This window comes from Rana temporaria, chromosome 1 (genome assembly GCF_905171775.1).
Source record: "Rana temporaria chromosome 1, aRanTem1.1, whole genome shotgun sequence".
In the NCBI taxonomy this organism is placed as follows: Eukaryota; Metazoa; Chordata; class Amphibia; order Anura; family Ranidae; genus Rana; species Rana temporaria.
This window is the reverse complement of record NC_053489.1, coordinates 665146485-665173777: the sequence shown is the minus strand read 5'-3', so window position 1 is coordinate 665173777 and position 27293 is coordinate 665146485. Positions and strand designations below refer to the sequence as shown.

The 27293-nt window shown below is 47.7% G+C and overlaps 1 protein-coding gene across 4 annotated transcripts in view; it reads right to left on the bottom strand.

Annotated features, from left to right (window-relative positions):
• LOC120924578 (von Willebrand factor A domain-containing protein 5A-like) overlaps positions 1-27293 on the bottom strand; it is a 134574-nt gene that overhangs the window by 100726 nt on the left and 6555 nt on the right. For all 4 annotated transcript variants that reach the window (XM_040335561.1, XM_040335563.1, XM_040335564.1 and 1 more), the window contains exons 2-3: positions 10341-10408; positions 7516-7718 (exon numbers count right to left, since the gene is read on the bottom strand). In XM_040335561.1, coding sequence (XP_040191495.1) covers positions 7516-7718; positions 10341-10408 — 271 coding nt within the window. The remainder of the gene's footprint in view (positions 1-7515; positions 7719-10340; positions 10409-27293) is intronic.

Sequence of the window (27293 nt, the reverse complement as noted above, 5' to 3'; positions counted from 1 at the left end):
AGCCCATACCTCTTCTACCAAACCAAAAAACCTGAAAAGCACTTGGATCCAGACCCAAATTCGATGCATAGTACCTTCCATTCGCCCGCTGCTGCGCCCAATACACGAACGAGTGACCAATTATCCAGACCACTCCAGGCACACCTAAAACAATCAACAAAGAAGATTAGGACGAACATAGAGCTGAAATGCACTTGATTTCCACCTACCGATTGACTTAATACGGCTTGAACCCATACCTAACTTAGCGGCTTCTGTTGCCGCCCCAATCCTGAACGAATGCGAAGAAATTTGCACATGCTCAAGATTCAAGGCCCGGCAACACCTGGACAATACCGTATTAAAGGGGTGGTTCCCCCTAAAACACATTGCTAACAATAGATTCGTAAGACCCGTTACACTGCGGGTAGGCTGGCTTTTTTTTTTTTTTTTTTTTTTAGTACATACCGATATCTCCCCGTCTCGTTCCTTGTCGGTGGGCGTTCCTAGTTGATTGACGTTCCTCGGAGGGGCGCGTACGTGACGTCACGACTTTCCGAAAGAAGCCGAACGTCGCTGCGCATGCGCCGTATAGAGCCGACTCTATACGGCGCATGCGCAGCGACGTTCGGCTTCTTTCGGAAAGTCGTGACGTCACGTACGCGCCCCTCCGAGGAACGTCAATCAACTAGTTCCGCCCACCGCCTAGGGACGAGACGGGGAGATCTCGGTATGTACGAAAAAAAAAAAAAAAAAAGCCAGCCTACCCGCAGTGTAACGGGTCTTACGAATCTATTGTTAGAAATTAGTTTTAGGGGGAACCACCGCTTTAAATTGATATTTAGTGAGAGGGGAGGCATCCCTGTGCATAAACAGCACACCTTTTGAACTAGGCCGAATCGCCAAATACTCCTTCAACCTGGCGACCGTGCAAATTTCCGAGGATGGGCAAGGTGCCAGGTGTATCCAAGCGCCCTTGCCCAACCTATCCGTCTTGCTTGATCGAATAAATATTTTTAACTGAACTTCATCCCAAAAAACATGCTGCCATAATAGGCCCGAATGTTTTTTCTTACTTGCTGACACTAATTCAGAAATACGTAGTGCAGCAAAAAAGGCCAATGTAAATACTGCGTTAAAAAGAATTGCTTCAAAAGGTGACCTACATACCGAAGCCGTAACGTTATAAAGGTCTTTCAGCAAAGAAGGAGAGATGGGACACCGCTTGTCAACATTAAAATTAGATTTTTTGTATCCTTTTAACGCCTGCTGAACGGAAAAATAAGACAAACATGACTGTACTCTATGTAACTTCTGAAAAAACGAAATACCACATAATATTTTGTAAATATGTGACCAGGAGTAATGATGGGCCATTAACGACTCCAGGTAAGCTAAAACTAGAAATTCGGGGGCTTCCCCAGCCTGAGCGTGCTTACTGTTCAAAAAACTGATCCAACCCAACCACGATGACCTATAGCTGGACCAAGAAGAGGCAGCCAACGAATTTTCAATGTTTTCCGAAACTAGACGATGTCCCATAAGCGTGCAGGGAACGGGGTCCCATCCTTGTCCGCCGTAGGCAGCAGGGAGAAAAAACGCTCCATCTGCAATCGAGAGAGGGAGTCAGCTACCTCATTAACCTTCCCTGGAATGTACTTAGCCTTTATCCAAATATTCAGACAAAGGCATTTATACACCAAATACCTAATCAATGCAATTACCGGAGGGGATTTGGAAGTTAAACAATTCACTGCGAACAAGACGCCTTTATTGTCAGTACTAAACAAAAGGCGCTTGTTGGCAAAACTATCCCCCCAAACTTCTAACGCAACCACAATAGGAAAAAGCTCCAGAAGAACTATATTCTTGCACAGACCTTTACTTACCCATTCGGGAGGCCAAACAGCTGCACACCACCTATTCCCCCAGACTGCTGCAAAACCTACCGATCCTGCTGAATCAGTAGACAAACAGTAATCCTTATCCAACACAAAATCTTCCTGCCAAAAGGTTCTGCCATTGAAATGATGAAGGAAGTTTTGCCATACTAGCAAATCCTCCTTCATGTCAACCGACAACCGAACATGCGCAAAAGGATTCTTGATTCCTGCCATTGCTAAATAAAGTCGCCTAGAAAAAACCCTCCCAATCGGCAACACCCTGGTGGCAAAAGCCAACAGTCCCAATAAGGACTGTAATTCTTTCAACAAAACCTTCTTCCTCTTAATAAAAGACAGAAGAAGGGTCTGGAGCTTAAGAATCTTTTCCCTAGGCAACCTGAATTCTTGATTCACCGTATCTATGGTAATACCTAGAAATTCTATGCACGTACTGGGGTACACCGTTTTCTCCACGGCCAACGGTATACCAAAATCCGCGCATATTCCCATGAATTGGTGCAATAGATCCAGACACTCCGGAGAATCCCGGGGTCCCATGAACAGGAAATCATCCAGATAATGCAACAAACAATGGGAACCTGATGTACATGAAACCACCCATTCCAAAAACGTGGCAAATTCCTCGAAATAGAAGCATGACAAGGAACAGCCCATAGGTAGGCAGCGGTCAAAATAAAATTGACCCTGAAACTGGAATCCCAAGGAATTAAAACAACTGGGGTGTATTGGCAACAGCCGAAAAGCAGCTTTCACATCTGCTTTGGCCAAGACCGCAGAGACACCCAGGGTTTTAATTTTCTGAACTGCTAGGTCGAAAGAAGCATAAGACACCGAGGACGACTCACCATCTATCTGATCATTTAAAGACGAACCCGCCGGAAAAGACAGATGGTGTATCAACCTGTAGGTATTGGGTTCCTTCTTGGGTACCAGGCCTAGTGGAGACAAGCGGAAATCCGAAAAGGGGGGGTCCAGGAAAGGGCCCGCAATCCTGCCCAAAACAATCACGGAGTTCAATTTGTCTTTCACAACGTTAGAAAGGACAGTAACAGATTTCATGTTATCTACCATAGTTACTCCTGAACCATTAAATCTGGGGATCAAAAAACCATCAGTGAAACCTCTAATGAGCAGGTCCGCCGTCTGCCGTTTTGGGTACTGCTGCAGCCAAGGAAGCATTTTTTCCAGTATCACTGGCGTAGGCGCCTTTAGGAAAAAATTCCCTTTGGGGGGCTGACTGGTTGGCAATGGACATTTTGCGAAAACATTTCGCTACCGGATGAGAGCCTCCACAAAGAGCACACTCGTGTTTGTATTTGCACGTAGTGGGCCATCTGCACTGGCTGTCATTATAAGCGAAGCACAAACCTTTCTTATAACTAGTATTGGTCACCGCAGCAGTATTACCTGTATTCACTCTGGGCACCACCGGCTTCTGTGGAAGAAACAAATTAAGCCACAAACCCACATCTTTTGTGCCCCATTGCAAACCTGGGTAAACGGCCAGTTTATGGCGAAACGCCTCGTCGTACGCCAACCAGGAAAAACCAGAAAAGCTTCTGTAAGCCTCCTGTATAATGTCAATATGCTGAAAAAGTCCCGAGCTCCTACTCGGGAATCTTTCACATAGTACACTGGAAAATATACAAAATCCCTGTAGCCAGTTGGAGAAAGACCTGGCAGGCATATACCGACACCTCTCCTCCTCCGATTTGTCGGGCTTATCATTTTTTACAAATGACTCTTTTATTGACGGTAATAAGGAAAGTACATCAATAAATTCTCCTTTCCATATCTTATCTTTAACTGCCGCAGTTAGGTGAAAACCCAATGGGGACAAAAAACAGGGCATTGTTTCCTTAAACGTGCTGTCTACAACATTAGGCAGGACAGGAGGGCGTGCGGGGGACATCAGTAAAGATTCTAACGCTGCCCGCTCCCCCCCCACTGACGAGGGCTGCTCTGCCGACCATATTACCTCTGCCGGCTCTGAGGGAACAGTTGTGACACCTGCAGGACCCTTTAGCCCCAACACTGTACCTTGCATCTCTGCCATAAACCTGGAAAATTCATTAGACATTTTTTTAAAAATATTTACATTAAGCTCACCTTGCACCAATCCGGCATCCGCCCGGACCTGCTGCCTGTTTTCGCCGAGCACCGGAATGGAACGCCATCTTGCCTCGCCGTCTTCTGATTCGTCGCCGCCGCTGCTGACCTCCGAGGTGACGCCGAACTTCCGGTCCTCCGCGTTGCGCTTGGTCCCGCGTCATCAGATCCGCCCACCGCTAGCGTCTTCTGCCTCTTCGACTTCGGCGCCTGGACCGCCTTCTTCGTCACACGACCCGGGCTGGGCGATGGGCTGAACCTTCATCTCGACGTCCGCCTCCTCTTCGCCGGAAGGTCCTCCTCTTCCCTCGCAGCCGCTGTGGAACACGACGCTTGGCCATGCAGTGGAAGCTCCGCACCCGGCTCCTCTTCTTCTTCGTCCTCCACGATGGCGAACACCTCCGGCTGCGACGAGACACCCCCGACGGCTTCTTCCTCCTCTTGACCCGCCGGTAAGTCAAGGCACTGTCGGATCCAGCCTTCACCTTCGGTCTCCACCCGCTCCAGTAGCTGACGGATGAGGGTCTTCATGCCGCCGAGAAAGACCGATAGACAGCAGGAGTGTTAATCGCTCTTTTAGAGTGTAAGCTCAGAGCTCTGCTGAACGGTCCTTCTCTGGAACGGCTGGCCCCGGACCCCCTCAGCCAGCTTCTTAAATAGGCCTAAACCCCTGCTCTGGGTTGTACCTGGCTGTCAGATGACCCCAACTGACCTATCAGGTGCCCTTAACAACTTCATTTTTCCCCAGTAACCCGGCAAACTAGCCCAATCCCTACCTTTCCCGCCTAAGGGCCTTACTAACCTATCCTGGCCTAGCTTTCTACCCCTAGCAACATCTGTCAACTACCAATCCTCACTGTTCCCGCTCAAACCTAAGCTGAAGGCCTTGAAACTCCCCCTGCCAGGAATCCCATAAGGAAAAGGGGGGCCTTGAAACAGCCTTTTCCCCTTTTCCCTCCATTCCCATAGAGGTTGCACATTTTTACTGCATGTTCTGAAAGTGCACAAAATGTCCTGAATGCTGCATCTTTGGTGCAATTCTAGAAAATGCAGCAAAAATGTGCAACCTGGGGGACTATGCCTGTGGAAAACTGGCAGTACCCCAGTGTGAGCCCAAAGACTTGTATTCACTTGCAGCAGGCACTGCCACTTCACTGAAAAGTGACAGGCAGAGGAGGTGATATCACATCTCATCCCTGCCTGTTTTAACCCCCTAATGGCAATTCCTCCAGTTAATGGCATGGTTCACTTTTGAACTCCACCTTGTTTCCATTACTCTCAGTAGGTATTGGATATGTTCTCACCTTATTGTTTGCACATCTAATACCTAAAGAGTTCTGGAAATAAGGTGGCGTAAAAAATGAATTTCTAAACGCTCTTTGTAAGTGTCCAGCAGTTCAGCCTGAGCAGAGCAGTGTGAGCAGACTGGTCTCAGTGTGCTGTGCGGTGTCAGTGTGCGCTGTGCTGTGGTGTCAATGGCTATACAGGTGTGTTGATCTCGGTGCTGGATTGTACTCCCTCCCGCTGTGCTGCAGCTCCTCTCCTCACTGTCAGCATGAATGAAAGGGAGAAGTGGGGACATGCAAGTATGGGGCCACACACAGGGGCTCCTGATGGCGAGATGAATAGGAGAGAGAGGAGGATGGATGGGGGTTGCAGAGGCGACAGCAAAAGAATGGGGACGAGACCTGGTTCTAGTGCCATCTGTCCCTCTGGACTGCCCTAGTGCCATGTCCCTCTGGTCTTCCCCCAGTTCCCTGTCCCTCTGGTCTGCCCCGGTGCCATGTTCCTCTGGACTGCCCCAGTGCCTTGTCCCTCTGGCCTTCCCCAGTGCCTTGTCCCTCTGGTCTGCCCAAGTGCCCTGTCCCTCTGGTATGTGCCCAGTGCCAGGTCCCTCTGGTCTTCCCCCAGTGCCATGTCCCTCTGGTCTTCCCCCAGTGCCATGTCCCTCTGGTCTTCCCCCAGTGCCATGTCCCTCTGGTCTTCCCCCAGTGCCCTGTCCCTCTGGTCTTCCCCCAGTGCCATGTCCCTCTGGTCTTCCCCCAGTGCCATGTCCCTCTGGTCTTCCCCCAGTGCCATGTCCCTCTGGTCTGCCCCCAGTTCCCTGTCCCTCTGGTCTGCCCCCAGTTCCCTGTCCCTCTGGTCTGCCCCCAGTTCCCTGTCCCTCTGGTCTGCCCCCAGTTCCCTGTCCCTCTGGTCTGCCCCCAGTTCCCTGTCCCTCTGGTCTGCCCCCAGTTCCCTGTCCCTCTGGTCTGCCCCCAGTTCCCTGTCCCTCTGGTCTGCCCCCAGTTCCCTGTCCCTCTGGTCTGCCCCCAGTTCCCTGTCCCTCTGGTCTGCCCTCAGTTCTCTGTCCTTCTGGTCTGCCCCCAGTTCCCTGTCCTTCTGGTCTGCCCCCAGTTCCCTGTCCTTCTGGTCTTCCCCAGTGCCATGTCCCTCTGGTCTTCCCCAGTGCCATGTCCCTCTGGACTGTCCCCAGTGCCCTGTCCCTCTGGACTGCCCCCAGTGCAATGTCCCTCTGGTCTGTCCCCAATGCCACGTTCCTCTGGTCTGTCCCCAATGCCACGTCCCTCTGGTCTGCCCCAGTGCCCTGTCTCATTTTGTTAAAGTTGTTGTTGGTAATATTTAATTGTGTAACTTGATTCTGCATAAAACATTTAACAGTGTCATTCCATGAGATAATCTACAAGGAGATGTTTAGGGGTGTAATTAGGCGCAGGGCAGTGTATGGGTTGGGTGGGGCAACTGGTGGCGAGTAACTCTTGAGGCCTGGCTAGAAGCTCAGGGCTTGAAATTTTGAGCCCTGCTGTACTGATCCAGCTATGGTGTCTTATAGTGTACTGTACAGCATTGATTGCATTACCAAATTCCAGCTAACTCTACAATGTGTGTCTAGCTTTTCTGTTGATTCTCCTAAAATAGAAAGGAAGTAACAGCCGACGCCTGACTGTGACTAAAGATCACAAAACCTGATATACATCGGAAGATCTGAAGATAATTTGACCAAACTGGTGACCACACATTCTATATCTCATCTACAAAGCGACATGGAAAAATGTGAAGAGTACATTACTATTCAACCATCAAATGGTAGAGCCCCTTGTAGGGCAGTTTACAGCCTTGGGCATAGAATTATGGGGCTCCACAAGGTCTCAGTCATAAACGTGATAAGCAAAGGGCGACCCAATGATTGTACTACATGCCTAAGAATGTATAATTAAATTCCAGTTTGAAGAAAGCCTAATGCCCCGTACACACGACCGGGTTTTCCGACGGGAAAACTGCGATGAGAGCTTTTGGCCGGGAATCCCGGCCGTGTGTATGCTCCCTTGCAGTTATTCAGACGGGAAAACTGCCAGAAACCGCCGGCAAAAAAAGAGAAGCAGCTCTCTTTTTTCCCCATCGGGTATTCCGACTGACATTTTCCTGTCGGAATACCCGGTCGTGTGTTCGGGGCATTAGAGTGTATAATCATGTCATGTGAAAATTTAATGTGTTCGGCTGTTTGTCTTGTAATCCTCATTACCTCCTTCTTCTCCTGGAGGTCGGCTACAATCTTCTTCCCCTCTATTGTGGCCTCAAAGCTGTAGACGGCGGAGTCTTCATCCATGGGGAAGACAAAGACCGCTTCTATCGCCTTCTCCTCCTTGTTCTTATACTTGAGAGTCGCCGATACGTCCGCCACAAAGCCTTTCACCTGGACGTCAACCCAGATCCCCTGCAGAGGGACTGGACACACACAGGAGAAAAATGATATCTGGTGTCCAGTAACTTGAGCTGTAAATCTGGTGAGAACACTTAGGAGATGAATACTCGTTAAAAAATACTGTCCAATCAAACTAGGGACCAGAAACACAAATACCAAATTACCAATTAAGAAATAAGGGATTTCCAACTGTTCTTAGTTCGGCTCATGGGTCTCCAACTTTTTTAAGTTTACGGACCACATTTTGGATTTTAAAAACGTTTACTGGCCAAAAAGAAAATCTTAAAAGGAGTCCACTTTGCACATCAGAGTATCCCCTTACATCCAGGAGTGCCCATCAGAGTACCTACCTCCTTTCATCCAGGAGTGGCCATCAGAGTATCTCTCTACATCCAGAAGTGTCCATCAGAGTACCTCCTTACATCCAGGTGTGCCCAATAGAATATGCCCTTACATCCAGGAGTGCCCATTAGAATATCCCCTTACATGCAGGACTGCCAATCAAAATCCATCTTACATCCAAAAATGTCAATCAGACTCACCCTATACATCCAGGAGTGCCTATCAGAGTATCTCCTTACATCCAGGAGTGCTCAATAGAAAACCCCCTTTCATCCAGGAGCGCCCATTAGAGTATCTCCTTTCATCCAGGAGTGCCCATCAGAGTATGCCCTTACATCCAGGAGTGATGTAAGATGGATTTTGATTGGCAGTCCTGCATGTAAGGGGATATTCTAATGGGCGCTCCTGGATGTAAGTGGATATTCTATTATTCTATTGGGCACTCCTGGATGTAAGGAGATGCTCTGATGGGCACTCCTGGATGTATAGGGTATCTCCTTACATCCAGGAGTGCCCTATAGAATATCCACTCACATGGAGGATTGCCAATCAAAATCTATCTTACATCCAATAATGTCAATCAGACTCACCCAATACATCCAGGAGTGCCCATCAGAGTATCTCCTTACATCTAGGAGTGCCCATCAGAGTATCTCTTTACATCCAGGAGTGCCCATCAGAGTATCTCATTTCATCCAGGAGTGCCCAGAGTATCTCCTTTCATCCAGGAGTGCCCATCAGAGTATCTCCTTTCATCCAGGAGTGCCCATCAGAGTACGCCCTTACATCCAGGAGTGCCCATCAGAGTATGCCCTTACATCCAGGAGTGCCCAATAGAATATCCCCTTACATCCAGGAGTGCCAATAAAATATCCCCTTACATCCAGGAGTGCCCAATAGAATATCCCCTTAGATCCAGGAGTGCCCAATAGAGTATCCCCTTACATCCAGGAGTGCCCATTAGAGTATCCCCTTACATCCAGGAGTGCCCAATAGAATATCCCCTTACATCCAGGAGTGCCCAATAGAATATCCCCTTACATTCAGGAGTGCCCAATAGAATATCCCCTTACATCCAGGAGTGCCGATACAAATCCATCTTACATCCAAGAATGTCAATCAGACTCACCCTATACATCCAGGAGTGCCCACCAGGAAGACTGGGGGAGGGTTATGGCTGGCTGGCAGTGTATGTACCAGTTTTCGCCAGAATATTTTCATAGACACTTATCGCGGGCCTGATACAATCTTGTAGTATATAGCAAGCTGTTCTCTCACCTCTCAGCCTTTTCATTGGCCAAAGAAGGAGCAGCAGGACACAGAGTCGTCACTCTGCTCTCTTCTTCTGACAGGTGCTTCCTGCCAGCACATGTGCACTGCAGCAAGGCCACATTGACTTAGAGTGATGACCCTCACTATCTCAGTCTAAGAGCTACTGGTCTAAGGTGACACAGAGGAATCAGCTAATCGCCACCATACTCCCAGGTAGCAACAGCACTGCCATGATAGTAGACTCAGGGTGTGATGTACCACATCTGAGTCGAACTCCAACTACCTATAAAGAATTGAATACTGTGTGACACACTAGGATAGTCTTGCTCCCACCATGACAGGTTGAATATATTATATTGAAAGGTTTATTTTCTTCTTATAAAGAATAAAATCGTTTAAAGAACAATTCCAGCTAAGGCAATTTTGACAGTGATGGCTGGTGTTTTTTTTTTTTTTTTCAATTGGGGGGCGGTAAACAACCCCCCTAGCCTCCGCTCCTGCTCGGTCGGTCATCCAGTCCCGCACTTACCCCATATAGGTTCCGTGCGGGCAGCGCTCCTACAAGTGGGGAGCGGTGGGTGTCTCTTCCTCCTCTGCATCACAGCGGCTCCTCCCCGGCGTCCAATGAGATCGCCTGTCCTTTCAGCCAATTACAGGTGATGGGTCTCAGGACCCACTTCCTGATTAGCCAGGAGGATCAGTGTCATAAGAGCAAATATTCATTCGCTAATGTCACACAACTGTTCTGCTCCTCAAGCTCACCCTTTTTTAAAGCCTGATTCTAATCACGTACTTCAAACCACCATTGGGAAACCATGCATCGGGCACCCTGCATGTAGATTAGGAGACCAGAAGCATGCATGGGGGGGGGGGGGGCGGCGTGCAACCTTAATGGATGGGCCACCACTGACAGGACCAGAAAGCTAATGGAGATCACTGTAGTATTTTTGTCTACTATAGTGATTTACAGCTTCCAGGGGGATCCCACTGGGGGGACCAAAACTGTAATATGCCATTGCTTGTACACTCACCTGGCTGGCGGGAATCCACGATGATAAGGCCACAACATGGAGGAAATGGCGGCATTATTGAAGGTTGTCTGAAAGGAAATGAAAGATATGTGTCAGATTCTATGGCTGCAGCCTGTGTGACATAATACAGACATAATACAGTCTATCCCCAGGGGTCTCTTCCCTCCTTCACCACTTATTGGGGACTCTTAGAAGCATGCATTCAGCTATGTATGTCCTCCACTAGGTGAGGAGGAAGTCAGGCAAAGCCATATTTGCCTTCCTTTCTTCCTGTGTATGTGCTCTGTCTAAGAGGAACCTGAGGCAGGGGTGTATGTACAGGGGTCGCAAGGGTTGCCATTGCGACCTGGTCCAATGCTCCAGGGGGTCCATGAGGCCCCCCTGTATGCCTGGATAGGAGGGTGGCGGGGGCGGCACTATGTAGAGGAACCAATCCCTCCATGTAGCCACTGAATGCCCGCTTCTCCTCCTCTCCCTCCTATAGACATTCAGTGGCTGCATGAGGGAAATGAAGGGCATTGGTTCCTTCACATGCAGCTTTTGCTGCCTCCCTATCCCTGTCCCGCTGCCCCGGTCCCCCGTGTGCTCCCCTGTGTCATTTACCAGCCCCTTCCTTATCTTAATGAATAGAGTCAGTCCAATCACTGTGTTTACTATGCCTCAGTTTATGAATGAACGGGAAGCTCTGTACAGAGCTATTCCTGTTCAATCATTCTGTGAAGCGGAGGCTAAGGAGAAAGGGACCTGTCCTCAGTTCCTTTCTCTGTCTCAAAAGTGAGACACCAGGGGTCTGTTTAGACCCCTGATATTTCACCAAAGCCCCCCTGATGGGGGTCCTAAAAAATATGTAAAATAAAAAAATAAAATTGTAACAAGAAAAAATAAAATAATTGAAATGGTACAAAAAATATTTAAAAATAAAACAAAAAAAAAACTACTGACACCAGTGGTGGAACTACCAGGGCTGCAAAAGTCACACTTTTGGCTGGGCTCCAAAGCTGGGGGGCCTAACCACTCAAGGAATTCTGTGAAGCTATAGAAGGGGATTCTACCTTGGGTCAAGTCTGGAGAGTCCATCTTGGAAATGTCTGCCTGATTCAGTAGAAAGGCATCAATTTAACTAAAGACTTGTGAGTACAGGCCTGAGAGCAGGACCTTGGTGACTGTGCTGCTGTTTATCCCCTGGTGCATTATAACTAATGCTTGCCTGGCCTGGGGCATTGTTTATGTTGCTCCAGTGTTGTCCATTTCCTAAAATATGATTGAGGGGACTGAAAAGTAGCTACTGAGTGAAGAGGGTCCTGGAATTACTGTTCAGTGTTCTGGAGTAGGCCACAGCTCCCTGCCCTATCCAAGTTAAGTTAATCAGCTATAAATGCAGAAAAAGGCCACCCCTAGACTGTTTATTGAGCCGAAGGAGTGAATGCTGCTGTGTGTCGAGCTGCCACTGTGACAAGGAGGAACCTGGGACAAATCAGCGGCCCTTATGGGGGTAGCACTATATTAATGTAATGCTACCTCTGAAAGGGCTGCAGATTTTAACTGGTTCTTTCCCAAACTGTACAGAGGCCACCAGTCCACCCAAGGAGCAGTCCATGAACTCTAGATTCAATAAACAGTCTAGAGGTTGTATTTTTTTGTAATTTATTGTTTGTAAAACTTGAATGGGAGAGGGGTTGGGGCATGGGATACTTCAAAAACTATTAACAATGAGCAGTTAGAGGACAAACTTCTACATACCGTATACAGTCTCCGTCGGGCTGTGGGCATCCATGATTTAAAAGACGCGCCTCCTCCTCAGACAGTTCCGTGATAGGCGGAACAAAAATTTTCCCAGCAGGGCCTCTGTTCAGTGTTCCGCCTATCACGGATGCCTTCTCATCCTCGGATGAGAGGACATCCGTGATAGGCGGAACACTGAACAGAGGCACTGCTGGGAAAATTTGTGTTTCGCCTATCACGGAACAGTCTGAGGAGAAGGCGCGGCTTTTGAATCATGAATGCCCGCAGCTCGACGGAGCCAGAAGCCAGAATCTGCAACAAAATAAGGTAGGGAGATCGTCTTGGCCGGCACAGTGGGGGCAAGTGATGGCACAGTGGGGGCAAGTGATGGCACAGTGGGGGAAAGTGATGGCACAGTGGGGGAAAGTGATGGCACAGTGGGGGAAAGTGATGGCACAGTGGAGGCAAGTGATGGCACAGTGGGGGCAAGTGATGGCACAGTGGGGGCAAGTGATGGCACAGTGGGGGCAAGTGATGGCACAGTGGAGGCATGTAATGTAATGACACAGTGAGATTTCAAAAAAGCATGTTCCCGTCAGTGGTTTTTCCTGTCAGTGGTTGTTTCGGCTACCCCTCAGCTTCCAGAAAGACTAGTAAGGGGGTAGTCTTATACAGCGACTATATCCCAAAACCAAAATTTTTCCTGGAAAAATAGGGGGTGGTCTTATACGCCCAGTCGTCTTATACGCCGGCAAATACGGTAAGTAAATTTGGATATTGAATGGTCTGTCTATTCCAGTGGTTCTCAACCTTCTAGTGCTGTGACCCTTGATAAAATTTCCCAAGTTGTGGGGACCCCTAACAATAAAAGTATTTCCGTAGCGTGGGTTGTTAGCACCCAAGGCAAGACAAGTAATTTGCGCCCCTAACCCAAAGACATTAAGCGCTATCTGTGTCCTTTTAATGGCAACTCACAGGTAGTGTTACTCACTGTGTCTCCGGCTTCACTGTGTCTCGGACTTTGTAGTATCTCGTAGCAGTGACACCTATGCCGAAATCAGGAGACAGGGTCTCCTCCAACCCCTGCCACTTCACATTCCTCACCAGTCAGCTGACCCCTAGTCTTTGCCCCCCCCAACCATGCCGTGAACTGAATGAGCGCCTGCGAAGAGGCTGAGTAGGCGGCTGTGGGCTCCAGGAACAGCCCAGCTGGGCGGCCACAGACTCCAGGGATAGCTCTGCTGGATGACCACAAAATAGCTGGGAGAGTGGTGCGGTCTTCAGGAACAGACCAGGATTCGTGACCCCTGGCAAATCCACATTTGACCCCAGAGGGGGTCCCGACCCCCAGGTTGAGAACCACTGGTCTATTCCCTCACAGCTGAAGACAACTGGCATCTGGTTACCTTGTTTATGTGTACAACTGCTGGTACTCAGTGCAATCTTCAAAACACTGTACAATCACAGGGATCAATTAGGGGTCTTTACTCACAAGTTCCCAGGACTGATGTGCACCCTTCAGCCTCATCTGGACACAATCCAGTGAGTGAGACAGTTCTTCCCTAGACCACATCTCTAAGGAAATTCTGCAGTCAGATGCAGGCTTACCCCAGGTCCCAGCCCTGCACCTCCATAGACATCACAGGACAGCAACCAATTCTTAGGCTGCCTCAGGGGCAACTGCCCCCCCCCCCCCCGCCTGAGACTGGCAACTCTCCCTGCTGGGGAAAGACAATATCTCCAGGGCTCCAGACTATTTACCAGTTTCCCAGCCACCATCTGTGCACACCTCCCAAGAGGCCTGATCAATATTCAGGCTAGCCCTTTGAGTTCTCCCCCCCTAAGCTTTAGAAGCTTCTTTCAAGAGGCAGGGGAAAGCAATCAAACTCCGAACCTGTGAAACCCTGAACAGAGCAGGCCAAACAATCCCTGCTCCTTTGATTACGGAAAGAACCAAAATAAATTTACCTTGCAGCCTGTGGGCAGGGTCACTACGCCCTTCACATGGGTGGGGACTGCATTCACGTGAGAATCAAACATTATGGCCGTTCCCCGGTTTGGAGATGAGCCGTACACTGTGTGCAGCAGTTAGTTCTTCTGTATATCACATTTAGGAGGGACAATCCTGAGCCTGGGCCCTCTCCACCTCCATCACCTCACTCCTAGTGACAGAATGGGATCCCCCCATGCACCTAACGTAGACCTCATGTGTGCACTTTTTAACTCCTGCTCTCCTGTATCATATGGTCAGGTGCAAGGGGTCTCCATATCGTGGGCTTGCTCCTGGTTGCTTTAGGAAACCAACTGATAGGGATGGATTCAGATTGCAGACTCAATACCAGAGGACCTGTCACCTACATTAGGTACCACACTTCAAGACTGGCTGTAATGTACCTTGCACTATTTCTGGTTATCCATAGCAAACGGCATGACTCCTCCTGCTACTCTTGCCAAGTACACCTTCCTCAGTTGCTTTGCTTTATACCCCAGATGTGCTTTACTGAGCCTTGTTCTTTCATATGCCAGGAACCTTCATGCACCCCTTTAAATGACTTTAGAGCAGGCTTAAAACAGTTGATGCAACTTCACTGAACATCTTGCGGCAAAGTCCAACCAGAACATTACAGTGCAATATTCCCTATCTAACTCAGTTAGGCTGCCCAGGCATACCTCAACAAGGTCCAATAATGGCATCTCCCAAGACTTGGTAGCTCCCCAGACGGTTTCCTCAGACGGACTGCTAGGCGCAGCATCATGGCATTTTCTTGAGTGGGACAAGGGTAAGCCAGCAAGTCTCGAACCCGGCCTTCCCCCTCTTCTATATAGCTGGGCGGATAGGCAGGGTCCAAAAAGCCCGGCATCAGAAGTACAGAACATTAACCCTTCTCAAGCCTGGGCCAGCCAATTTCCTAACAAACATATTGCAGGTAACCTGCCTACAAGCCTAACTAGGAGGGTGCTACATACATCCACCACACCTGATTGGCCCCCCGTTCTGAGCCTCTCTCCCCCAGTTTGGGCTATTTCATACTTGGTTTTATTGCTATAATACAGGGGCATTGTTTGCTTTTATTGCACTCTCTCTGTGGGCACAATGGTCTCCACACCAATCTATTATGTTGTAGATTTCTGTTAAAAGTATGAAAACAAACTGACTGAAGCCAAGATGACTCATATTTTTTTCTGCAGAAAATGAATTCCATTATCGGTCCTGGCACCGCTCTCCATCTGTACAATCACATGGCTCACACTCATCATGGCACTTAAGGATTCATTCAAACTAGGTGCAGTGGGATTGCTTTGGGCGGTTATTCCAGAGTAGGTGCGGGCAGTGTCCACGTGAAAAAAGTACTACATACACTCCTTTTGTATCCAAGCTGCGGTTTCCAAAGCTGGCAAAATCCATTCTTGTATTAACCACTTAAGGACTGAGCCTCTTTTTCAGATGTGTTGTTTACAAGTTAAAAAAATGTTTTGCTAGAATATTACTTAGAACCCCCAAACATTGTAATTCTTTTTTATTTATAATACCCTAGAGAATAAAATGGTGGTCATTGCAATACTTTTTGTCACACTGTATTTGCGCAGCAGCCTTACAAGCGCACTTTTTTTGGAAAAAATACACTTTTTTTAATAAAAAAATAAGACAACAGTAAAGTTAGCCTAATTTTTTTTTATATTATGAAAGATAATGATACGCCGAGTAAATTGATACCCAACATGTCACACTTCAAAATTGCGCCCGCTCGTGAAATGGAGACAAACTTTTACCCTTAAAATCTTGATCTTCCTCTTCCTAAACTTTCCACTAAGCATCGTGATGGCCTGGAGAAACCAATTTTGGAACTGGAAGTACTAGAGGTGATCAAATTTCTCAAGAGGGGCTCAGCACCAGGCCCCGATGGCTTCTCAGTATGCTACTACAAAACTTTTGCTTCCACCCTTGCCTCATATCTGGTCAGGTTTTACAACTCGTTACGTGCTGAGTCCACTATGGATGGGGCTCTAAACTTGGCATTTGTGACAGTCATCCCCAAACCGGGGGAAGACACTTGGAAAATTAGCAATTACCATCCAATCTCATTGATTAATAACGACTTAAAAATCCTAACAAAGGGCCAGATTCACGTATATTCGCGTAAATCTGCGGCGGCGTAACGTATCACATTTACGTTACACCGCCGCAAGTTTTACGGGCAAGTGCTTGATTCACAAAGCACTTGCCTGTAAAGTTGTGGCGGCGTAGCGTAAATCCACCCAGCGCAAGCCCGCCTAATTCAAATGATCCGGGTAGAGGGCGTGGATCATTTAAATCAGGCGCGTTCCCGCGCCGATCGTACTGCGCATGTGCGGTCCCTAAAATTTCCCGACGTGCACTGCGCTAAATGACGTCGCAAGGACGTCATTGGTTTCGACGTTAGCGTAAATGGCGTCCAGCGCCATTCACGGACGACTTACGCAAACGACGTTAAATTTCGCTGACCAGTTTCAGCGGACAGATCCGACCATGTGTACAGCCTAGCAGACAGGTTTCCAGCAGACAAAAGTTTTAAAGCATGCTTTGAAACTTGTCTGCTGGAAACCCGTCCGTCCGACATGTCCGCTGGTTAGTACACCTAACCAGCGGACCGAAATCTCCCGCATGCGTTAAATGGATTTGACGCATGCGTGGAAGCATTTTACTTCCTGGTTTGGTGACGTGGCGCATAATAGCTGGGAGAGTGGTGCGGGCTTCAGGAACAGACCAGGATTCAATGACCCCTGGCAAATCCACATTCGACCCCAGAGGGGGTCCCGACCCCCAGGTTGAGAACCACTGGTCTATTCCCTCACAGCTTAAGACAACTGGCATCTGGTTACCTTGTTTATGTGTACAACTGCTGGTACTCAGTGTAATCTTCAAAACACTGTACAATCACAGGCATCAATTAGGGGTCTTTACTCACAAGTTCCCAGGACTGCTGTGCACCCTTCAGCCTCCTCTGGACACAATCCAGTGAGTGAGATAGTTCTTCCCTAGACCACATCCCTCTAAAGAAATTCTGCAGTCAGATGCAGGCTTACCCCCGGTCCCAGCCCTGCACCTCCATAGACATCACAGGACAGCAACCAATTCTTATGCCGCATACACACCATCACTTTATGTGATGAAAAAAAACGTCACTTTCTGTGAAGTAAAAAATGACGTTTTTGAAACTTCAATTTTCAAAGACGAAGTTGCCTACACACCATCGTTTTTCTCACAATGTTCTTGCAAAGTGAGATTACGTTCCACCACGTTTTACCATTGAAGCTTGCTTCATAAGTAGCTTCTGGGCATGCGTGGATGAAAAAACGTCTTAGAAAACGACGTTTTTTGCTACACACGGTCAATTTCTGTGAAGTAAAAAGTGCACTTTTGAAAAACGACACATAAAATTGAAGCATGCTTCAATTTTTTTTGGTCGTTTTTTACAAGACATAAAACGACGTTTTCCCCCACACACAGTCAATTAAAGTGACGTTTTTAAAAACGTCATTTTTTTTCATCACATAAAGTGATGGTTTGTACGCGGCATTAGGCTGCCTCAGGGGCAACCGCCCCCCCCCTGAGATTGTCTTTCCCCAGCAGGGAGAGTTGCCAGTATCTCCAGGGCTCCAGACTATTTCCCAGTTTCCCAGCCACCATCTGTGCACACCTCCCCAGGGCCCTGATCAATATTCAGGCTAGCCCTTTGTGTTCTCCCTCCCTAAGCTTTAGAAGCTTCCTTCAAGAAGCAGGGAAAAGCAATCAAACTCCGAACCTGTGAAACCTTGAACAGAGCAGGCCAAACAATCCCTGCTCCTTTTATTACAGAAGGAACCAAAATAAATTTACCTTGCAGCCTGTGGGCAGGGTCACTACGCACTTCACATGGGGAGGGGGGGGGCACCTGTATACACGAAGTACACTCATCAATGCCATGGGCCAGGTGGGGACTGCATTCATGTAAGAATCAAACATTATGGTCGTTCCCCGGTTTAGAGATGAGCCGTACACTGTGTGCAGCAGTTAGTTCTTCTGTATATCACATTTAGGAGGGACAATCCTGAGCCTGGGCCCTCTCCACCTCCGTTACCTCACTCCTAGTGATAGAATGGGGTCCCCCCATGCACCTAGCGTAGACCTCATGTGCACACTTTTTAACTCCTGCTCTCCTGTATCATATGGTCAGGTGCAAGGGGTCTCCATATCGTCGGCTTGCTCCTGGTTGCTTTAGGAAACCAACTGCTAGGGATGGATTCAGATTGCAGACTCAATACCAGAGGACCTGTCACCTACATTAGGTACCACACTTCAAGACTGGCTGCAATGTACCGTGCACTATTTCTGGTTATCCATAGCAAACGGCATGACTCCTCCTGCTACTCTTGCCAAGTACACCTTCCTCAGTTGCTTTGCTTTATACCCCAGATGTGCTTTACTGAGCCTTGTTCTTTCATATGCCAGGAACCTTCATGCACCCCTTTAAATTACTTTAGAGCAGGCTTAAAACAGTTGATGCAACTTCACTGAACATCTTGCGGCAAAGTCCAACCAGAACATTACAGTGCAATATTCCCTATCTAACTCAGTTAGGCTGCCCAGGCATACCTCAACAAGGTCCAATAATGGCATCTCCCAAGACTTGGTAGCTCCCCAGACGGTTTCCTCAGACGGACTGCTAGGCGCAGCATCATGGCATTTTCTTGAGTGGGACAAGGGTAAGCCAGCAAGTCTCGAACCCGGCCTTCCCCCTCTTCTATATAGCTGGGCGGATAGGCAGGGTCCAAAAAGCCCGGCATCAGAAGTACAGAACATTAACCCTTCTCAAGCCTGGGCCAGCCAATTTCCTAACAAACATATTGCAGGTAACCTGCCTACAAGCCTAACTAGGAGGGTGCTACATACATCCACCACACCTGATTGGCCCCCCGTTCTGAGCCTCTCTCCCCCAGTTTGGGCTATTTCATACTTGGTTTTATTGCTATAATACAGGGGCATTGTTTGCTTTTATTGCACTCTCTCTGTGGGCACAATGGTCTCCACACCAATCTATTATGTTGTAGATTTCTGTTAAAAGTATGAAAACAAACTGACTGAAGCCAAGATGACTCATATTTTTTTCTGCAGAAAATGAATTCCATTATCGGTCCTGGCACCGCTCTCCATCTGTACAATCACATGGCTCACACTCATCATGGCACTTAAGGATTCATTCAAACTAGGTGCAGTGGGATTGCTTTGGGCGGTTATTCCAGAGTAGGTGCGGGCAGTGTCCACGTGAAAAAAGTACTACATACACTCCTTTTGTATCCAAGCTGCGGTTTCCAAAGCTGGCAAAATCCATTCTTGTATTAACCACTTAAGGACTGAGCCTCTTTTTCAGATGTGTTGTTTACAAGTTAAAAAAATGTTTTGCTAGAATATTACTTAGAACCCCCAAACATTGTAATTCTTTTTTATTTATAATACCCTAGAGAATAAAATGGTGGTCATTGCAATACTTTTTGTCACACTGTATTTGCGCAGCAGCCTTACAAGCGCACTTTTTTTGGAAAAAATACACTTTTTTTAATAAAAAAATAAGACAACAGTAAAGTTAGCCTAATTTTTTTTTATATTATGAAAGATAATGATACGCCGAGTAAATTGATACCCAACATGTCACACTTCAAAATTGCGCCCGCTCGTGAAATGGAGACAAACTTTTACCCTTAAAATCTTGATCTTCCTCTTCCTAAACTTTCCACTAAGCATCGTGATGGCCTGGAGAAACCGATTTTGGAACTGGAAGTACTAGAGGTGATCAAATTTCTCAAGAGGGGCTCAGCACCAGGCCCCGATGGCTTCTCAGTATGCTACTACAAAACTTTTGCTTCCACCCTTGCCTCATATCTGGTCAGGTTTTACAACTCGTTACGTGCTGAGTCCACTATGGATGGGGCTCTAAACTTGGCATTTGTGACAGTCATCCCCAAACCGGGGGAAGACACTTGGAAAATTAGCAATTACCATCCAATCTCATTGATTAATAACGACTTAAAAATCCTAACAAAGGGCCAGATTCACGTATATTCGCGTAAATCTGCGGCGGCGTAACGTATCACATTTACGTTACACCGCCGCAAGTTTTACGGGCAAGTGCTTGATTCACAAAGCACTTGCCTGTAAAGTTGTGGCGGCGTAGCGTAAATCCACCCAGCGCAAGCCCGCCTAATTCAAATGATCCGGGTAGAGGGCGTGGATCATTTAAATCAGGCGCGTTCCCGCGCCGATCGTACTGCGCATGTGCGGTCCCTAAAATTTCCCGACGTGCACTGCGCTAAATGACGTCGCAAGGACGTCATTGGTTTCGACGTTAGCGTAAATGGCGTCCAGCGCCATTCACGGACGACTTACGCAAACGACGTTAAATTTCGCTGACCAGTTTCAGCGGACAGATCCGACCATGTGTACAGCCTAGCAGACAGGTTTCCAGCAGACAAAAGTTTTAAAGCATGCTTTGAAACTTGTCTGCTGGAAACCCGTCCGTCCGACATGTCCGCTGGTTAGTACACCTAACCAGCGGACCGAAATCTCCCGCATGCGTTAAATGGATTTGACGCATGCGTGGAAGCATTTTACTTCCTGGTTTGGTGACGTGGCGCATAATAGCTGGGAGAGTGGTGCGGGCTTCAGGAACAGACCAGGATTCAATGACCCCTGGCAAATCCACATTCGACCCCAGAGGGGGTCCCGACCCCCAGGTTGAGAACCACTGGTCTATTCCCTCACAGCTTAAGACAACTGGCATCTGGTTACCTTGTTTATGTGTACAACTGCTGGTACTCAGTGTAATCTTCAAAACACTGTACAATCACAGGCATCAATTAGGGGTCTTTACTCACAAGTTCCCAGGACTGCTGTGCACCCTTCAGCCTCCTCTGGACACAATCCAGTGAGTGAGATAGTTCTTCCCTAGACCACATCCCTCTAAAGAAATTCTGCAGTCAGATGCAGGCTTACCCCCGGTCCCAGCCCTGCACCTCCATAGACATCACAGGACAGCAACCAATTCTTATGCCGCATACACACCATCACTTTATGTGATGAAAAAAAACGTCACTTTCTGTGAAGTAAAAAATGACGTTTTTGAAACTTCAATTTTCAAAGACGAAGTTGCCTACACACCATCGTTTTTCTCACAATGTTCTTGCAAAGTGAGATTACGTTCCACCACGTTTTACCATTGAAGCTTGCTTCATAAGTAGCTTCTGGGCATGCGTGGATGAAAAAACGTCTTAGAAAACGACGTTTTTTGCTACACACGGTCAATTTCTGTGAAGTAAAAAGTGCACTTTTGAAAAACGACACATAAAATTGAAGCATGCTTCAATTTTTTTTGGTCGTTTTTTACAAGACATAAAACGACGTTTTCCCCCACACACAGTCAATTAAAGTGACGTTTTTAAAAACGTCATTTTTTTTCATCACATAAAGTGATGGTTTGTACGCGGCATTAGGCTGCCTCAGGGGCAACCGCCCCCCCCTGAGATTGTCTTTCCCCAGCAGGGAGAGTTGCCAGTATCTCCAGGGCTCCAGACTATTTCCCAGTTTCCCAGCCACCATCTGTGCACACCTCCCCAGGGCCCTGATCAATATTCAGGCTAGCCCTTTGTGTTCTCCCTCCCTAAGCTTTAGAAGCTTCCTTCAAGAAGCAGGGAAAAGCAATCAAACTCCGAACCTGTGAAACCTTGAACAGAGCAGGCCAAACAATCCCTGCTCCTTTTATTACAGAAGGAACCAAAATAAATTTACCTTGCAGCCTGTGGGCAGGGTCACTACGCACTTCACATGGGGAGGGGGGGGGCACCTGTATACACGAAGTACACTCATCAATGCCATGGGCCAGGTGGGGACTGCATTCATGTAAGAATCAAACATTATGGTCGTTCCCCGGTTTAGAGATGAGCCGTACACTGTGTGCAGCAGTTAGTTCTTCTGTATATCACATTTAGGAGGGACAATCCTGAGCCTGGGCCCTCTCCACCTCCGTTACCTCACTCCTAGTGATAGAATGGGGTCCCCCCATGCACCTAGCGTAGACCTCATGTGCACACTTTTTAACTCCTGCTCTCCTGTATCATATGGTCAGGTGCAAGGGGTCTCCATATCGTCGGCTTGCTCCTGGTTGCTTTAGGAAACCAACTGCTAGGGATGGATTCAGATTGCAGACTCAATACCAGAGGACCTGTCACCTACATTAGGTACCACACTTCAAGACTGGCTGCAATGTACCGTGCACTATTTCTGGTTATCCATAGCAAACGGCATGACTCCTCCTGCTACTCTTGCCAAGTACACCTTCCTCAGTTGCTTTGCTTTATACCCCAGATGTGCTTTACTGAGCCTTGTTCTTTCATATGCCAGGAACCTTCATGCACCCCTTTAAATGACTTTAGAGCAGGCTTAAAACAGTTGATGCAACTTCACTGAACATCTTGCGGCAAAGTCCAACCAGAACATTACAGTGCAATATTCCCTATCTAACTCAGTTAGGCTGCCCAGGCATACCTCAACAAGGTCCAATAATGGCATCTCCCAAGACTTGGTAGCTCCCCAGACGGTTTCCTCAGACGGACTGCTAGGCGCAGCATCATGGCATTTTCTTGAGTGGGACAAGGGTAAGCCAGCAAGTCTCGAAACCGGCCTTCCCCCTCTTCTATATAGCTGGGCGGATAGGCAGGGTCCAAAAAGCCCGGCATCAGAAGTACAGAACATTAACCCTTCTCAAGCCTGGGCCAGCCAATTTCCTAACAAACATATTGCAGGTAACCTGCCTACAAGCCTAACTAGGAGGGTGCTACATACATCCACCACACCTGATTGGCCCCCCGTTCTGAGCCTCTCTCCCCCAGTTTGGGCTATTTCATACTTGGTTTTATTGCTATAATACAGGGGCATTGTTTGCTTTTATTGCACTCTCTGTGGGCACAATGGTCTCCACACCGATCTATTCTGTTGTAGATTTCTGTTGAAAGTATGAAAACAAACTGACTGAAGCCAAGATGACTCATATTTTTTTCTGCAGAAAATGAATTCCATTCTCGGTCCTGGCACCGCTCTCCATCTGTACAATCACATGGCTCACACTCATCATGGCACTTAAGGATTCATTCAAACTAGGTGCAGTGGGAGTGCTTTGGGCGGTTATTCCAGAGTAGGTGCGGGCAGTGTGCACGTGAAAAAAGTACTACATACACTCCTTTTGTATGCAAGCTGCGGTTTCCAAAGCTGGCAAAATCCTTTTTTGTATTAACCACTTAAGGACTGAGCCTCTTTTTCAGATGTGTTGTTTACAAGTTAAAACATTTATTTGCTAGAATATTACTTAGAACCCCCAAACATTGTAATTCTTTTTTATTTCTACTACCCTAGAGAATAAAATGGTGGTCATTGCAATACTTTTTGTCACACTGTATTTGCGCAGCAGCCTTACAAGCGCACTTTTTTTGGAAAAAATACACTTTTTTTAATAAAAAAATAAGACAACAGTAAAGTTAGCCTAATTTTTTTTTATATTATGAAAGATAATGGTACGCCGAGTAAATTGATACCCAACATGTCACACTTCAAAATTGCGCCCGCTCGTGAAATGGAGACAAACTTTTACCCTTAAAATCTTGATCTTCCTCTTCCTAAACTTTCCACTAAGCATCGTGATGGCCTGGAGAAACCGATTTTGGAACTGGAAGTACTAGAGGTGATCAAATTTCTCAAGAGAGGCTCAGCACCAGGCCCCGATGGCTTCTCAGTATGCTACTACAAAGCTTTCGCTTCCACCCTTGCCTCATATCTGGTCAGGTTTTACAACTCGTTACAAGCTGAGTCCACTATGGATGGGGCTCTGAACTTGGCATTTGTGACAGTCATCCCCAAACCGGGGGAAGACACTTGGAAAATTAGCAATTACCATCCAATCTCATTGATTATTAACGACTTAAAAATCCTAACAAAGGGCCAGATTCACGTATATTCGCGTAAATCTGCAGCGGCGTAACGTATCACATTTACGTTACACCGCCGCAAGTTTTACGGGCAAGTGCTTGATTCACAAAGCACTTGCCTGTAAAGTTGTGGCGGCGTAGCGCAAATCCGCCCGGCGCAAGCCCGCCTAATTCAAATGATCCGGGTAGAGGGCGTGGATCATTAAAATTAGGCGCGTTCCCGCGCCGATCGTACTGCGCATGCGCCGTCCCTAAAATTTCCCGACGTGCATTGCGCTAAATGACGTCGCAAGGACGTCATTGGTTTCGACGTTAACGTAAATGGCGTCCAGCGCCATTCACGGACGACTTACGCAAACGACGTCAAATTTCGCTGACCGGTTTCAGCGGACAGATCCGACCATGTGTACAGCCTAGCAGACAGGTTTCCAGCAGACAAAGGTTTTAAAGCATGCTTTAAAACTTGTCTGCTGGAAACCCGTCCGTCCGACATGTCCGCTGGTTAGTACACCTAACCAGCGGACCGAAATCTCCCGCATGCGTTGAATGGATTCGACGCATGCTTGGAAGCATTTTACTTCCTGGTTTGGTAACGTGGCGCAAAATAGCTGGGAGAGTGGTGCGGGCTTCAGGAACAGACCAGGATTCAATGACCCCTGGCAAATCCACATTCGACCCCAGAGGGGGTCCCGACCCCCAGGTTGAGAACCACTGGTCTATTCCCTCACAGCTTAAGACAACTGGCATCTGGTTACCTTGTTTATGTGTACAGCTGCTGATACTCAGTGTAATCTTCAAAACACTGTACAATCACAGGGATCAATTAGGGGTCTTTACTCACAAGTTCCCAGGACTGCTGTGCACCCTTCAGCCTCCTCTGGACACAATCCAGTGAGTGAGACAGTTCTTCCCTAGACCACATCCCTCTAAAGAAATTCTGCAGTCAGATGCAGGCTTACCCCCGGTCCCAGCCCTGCACCTCCATAGACATCACAGGACAGCAACCAATTCTTAGGCTGCCTCAGGGGCAACCGCCCCCCCCTGAGACTGGCAACTCTCCCTGCTGGGGAAAGACAATATCTCCAGGGCTCCAGACTATTTACCAGTTTCCCAGCCACCATCTGTGCACACCTCCCCAGGGCCCTGATCAATATTCAGGCTAGCCCTTTGAGTTCTCTCTCCCTAAGCTTTAGAAGCTTCTTTCAAGAGGCAGGGGAAAGCAATCAAACTCAGAACCTGTGAAACCCTGAACAGAGCAGGCCAAACAATCCCTGCTCCTTTCATTACAGAAGGAACCAAAATAAATTTACCTTGCAGCCTGTGGGCAGGGTCACTACGCCCTTCACATGGGGGGGGGGGGGCACCTGTTTACACAGAGTACACTCATCAATGCCATGGGCCAGGTGGGGACTGCATTCATGTAAGAATCAAACATTATGGTCGTTCCCCGGTTTAGAGATGAGCCGTACACTGTGTGCAGCAGTTAGTTCTTCTGTATATCACATTTAGGAGGGACAATCCTGAGCCTGGGCCCTCTCCACCTCCGTTACCTCACTCCTAGTGATAGAATGGGGTCCCCCCATGCACCTAGTGTAGACCTCAAGTGCGCACTTTTTAACTCCTGCTCTCCTGTATCATATGGTCAGGTGCAAGGGGTCTCCATATCGTGGGCTTGCTCCTGGTTGCTTTAGGAAACCAACTGCTAGGGATGGATTCAGATTGCAGACTCAATACCAGAGGACCTGTCACCTACATTAGGTACCACACTTCAAGACTGGCTGCAATGTACCGTGCACTATTTCTGGTTATCCATAGCAAACGGCATGACTCCTCCTGCTACTGAGCCTTGTTCTTTCATACGCCAGGAACCTTCATGCACCTCTTTAAATTACTTTAGAGCAGGCTTAAAACAGTTGATGCAACTTCACTGAACATCTTGCCGCAAAGTCCAACCAGAACATTACAGTGCAATATTCCCTATCTAACTCAGTTAGGCTGCCCAGGCATACCTCAACAAGGTCCAATAATGGCATCCCCCAAGACTTGGTAGCTCCCCAGACGGTTTCCTCAGACGGACTGCTAGGCGCAGCATCATGGCATCTTCTTGAGTGGGACGAGGGCAAGCCAGCAAGTCTCGAACCCGACCTTCCCCCTCTCCTATACAGGGAGTGCAGAATTATTAGGCAAATGAGTATTTTGACCACATCATCCTCTTTATGCATGTTGTCATACTCCAAGCTGTATAGGCTCGAAAGCCTACTACCAATTAAGCATATTAGGTGATGTGCATCTCTGTAATGAGAAGGGGTGTGGTCTAATGACATCAACACCCTATATCAGGTGTGCATAATTATTAGGCAACTTCCTTTCCTTTGGCAAAATGGGTCAAAAGAAGGACTTGACAGGCTCAGAAAAGTCAAAAATAGTGAGATATCTTGCAGAGGGATGCAGCACTCTTAAAATTGCAAAGCTTCTGAAGCGTGATCATCGAACAATCAAGCGTTTCATTCAAAATAGTCAACAGGGTCGCAAGAAGCGTGTGGAAAAACCAAGGCGCAATATAACTGCCCATGAACTGAGAAAAGTCAAGCGTGCAGCTGCCAAAATGCCACTTGCCACCAGTTTGGCCATATTTCAGAGCTGCAACATCACTGGAGTGCCCAAAAGCACAAGGTGTGCAATACTCAGAGACATGGCCAAGGTAAGAAAGGCTGAAAGACGACCACCACTGAACAAGACACACAAGCTGAAATGTCAAGACTGGGCCAAGAAATATCTCAAGACTGATTTTTCTAAGGTTTTATGGACTGATGAAATGAGAGTGAGTCTTGATGGGCCAGATGGATGGGCCCGTGGCTGGATTGGTAAAGGGCAGAGAGCTCCAGTCCGACTCAGACGCCAGCAAGGTGGAGGTGGAGTACTGGTTTGGGCTGGTATCATCAAAGATGAGCTTGTGGGGCCTTTTCGGGTTGAAGATGGAGTCAAACTCAACTCCCAGTCCTACTGCCAGTTTCTGGAAGACACCTTCTTCAAGCAGTGGTACAGGAAGAAGTCTGCATCCTTCAAGAAAAACATGATTTTCATGCAGGACAATGCTCCATCACACGCGTCCAAGTACTCCACAGCGTGGCTGGCAAGAAAGGGTATAAAAGAAGAAAAACGAATGACATGGCCTCCTTGTTCACCTGATCTGAACCCCATTGAGAACCTGTGGTCCATCATCAAATGTGAGATTTACAAGGA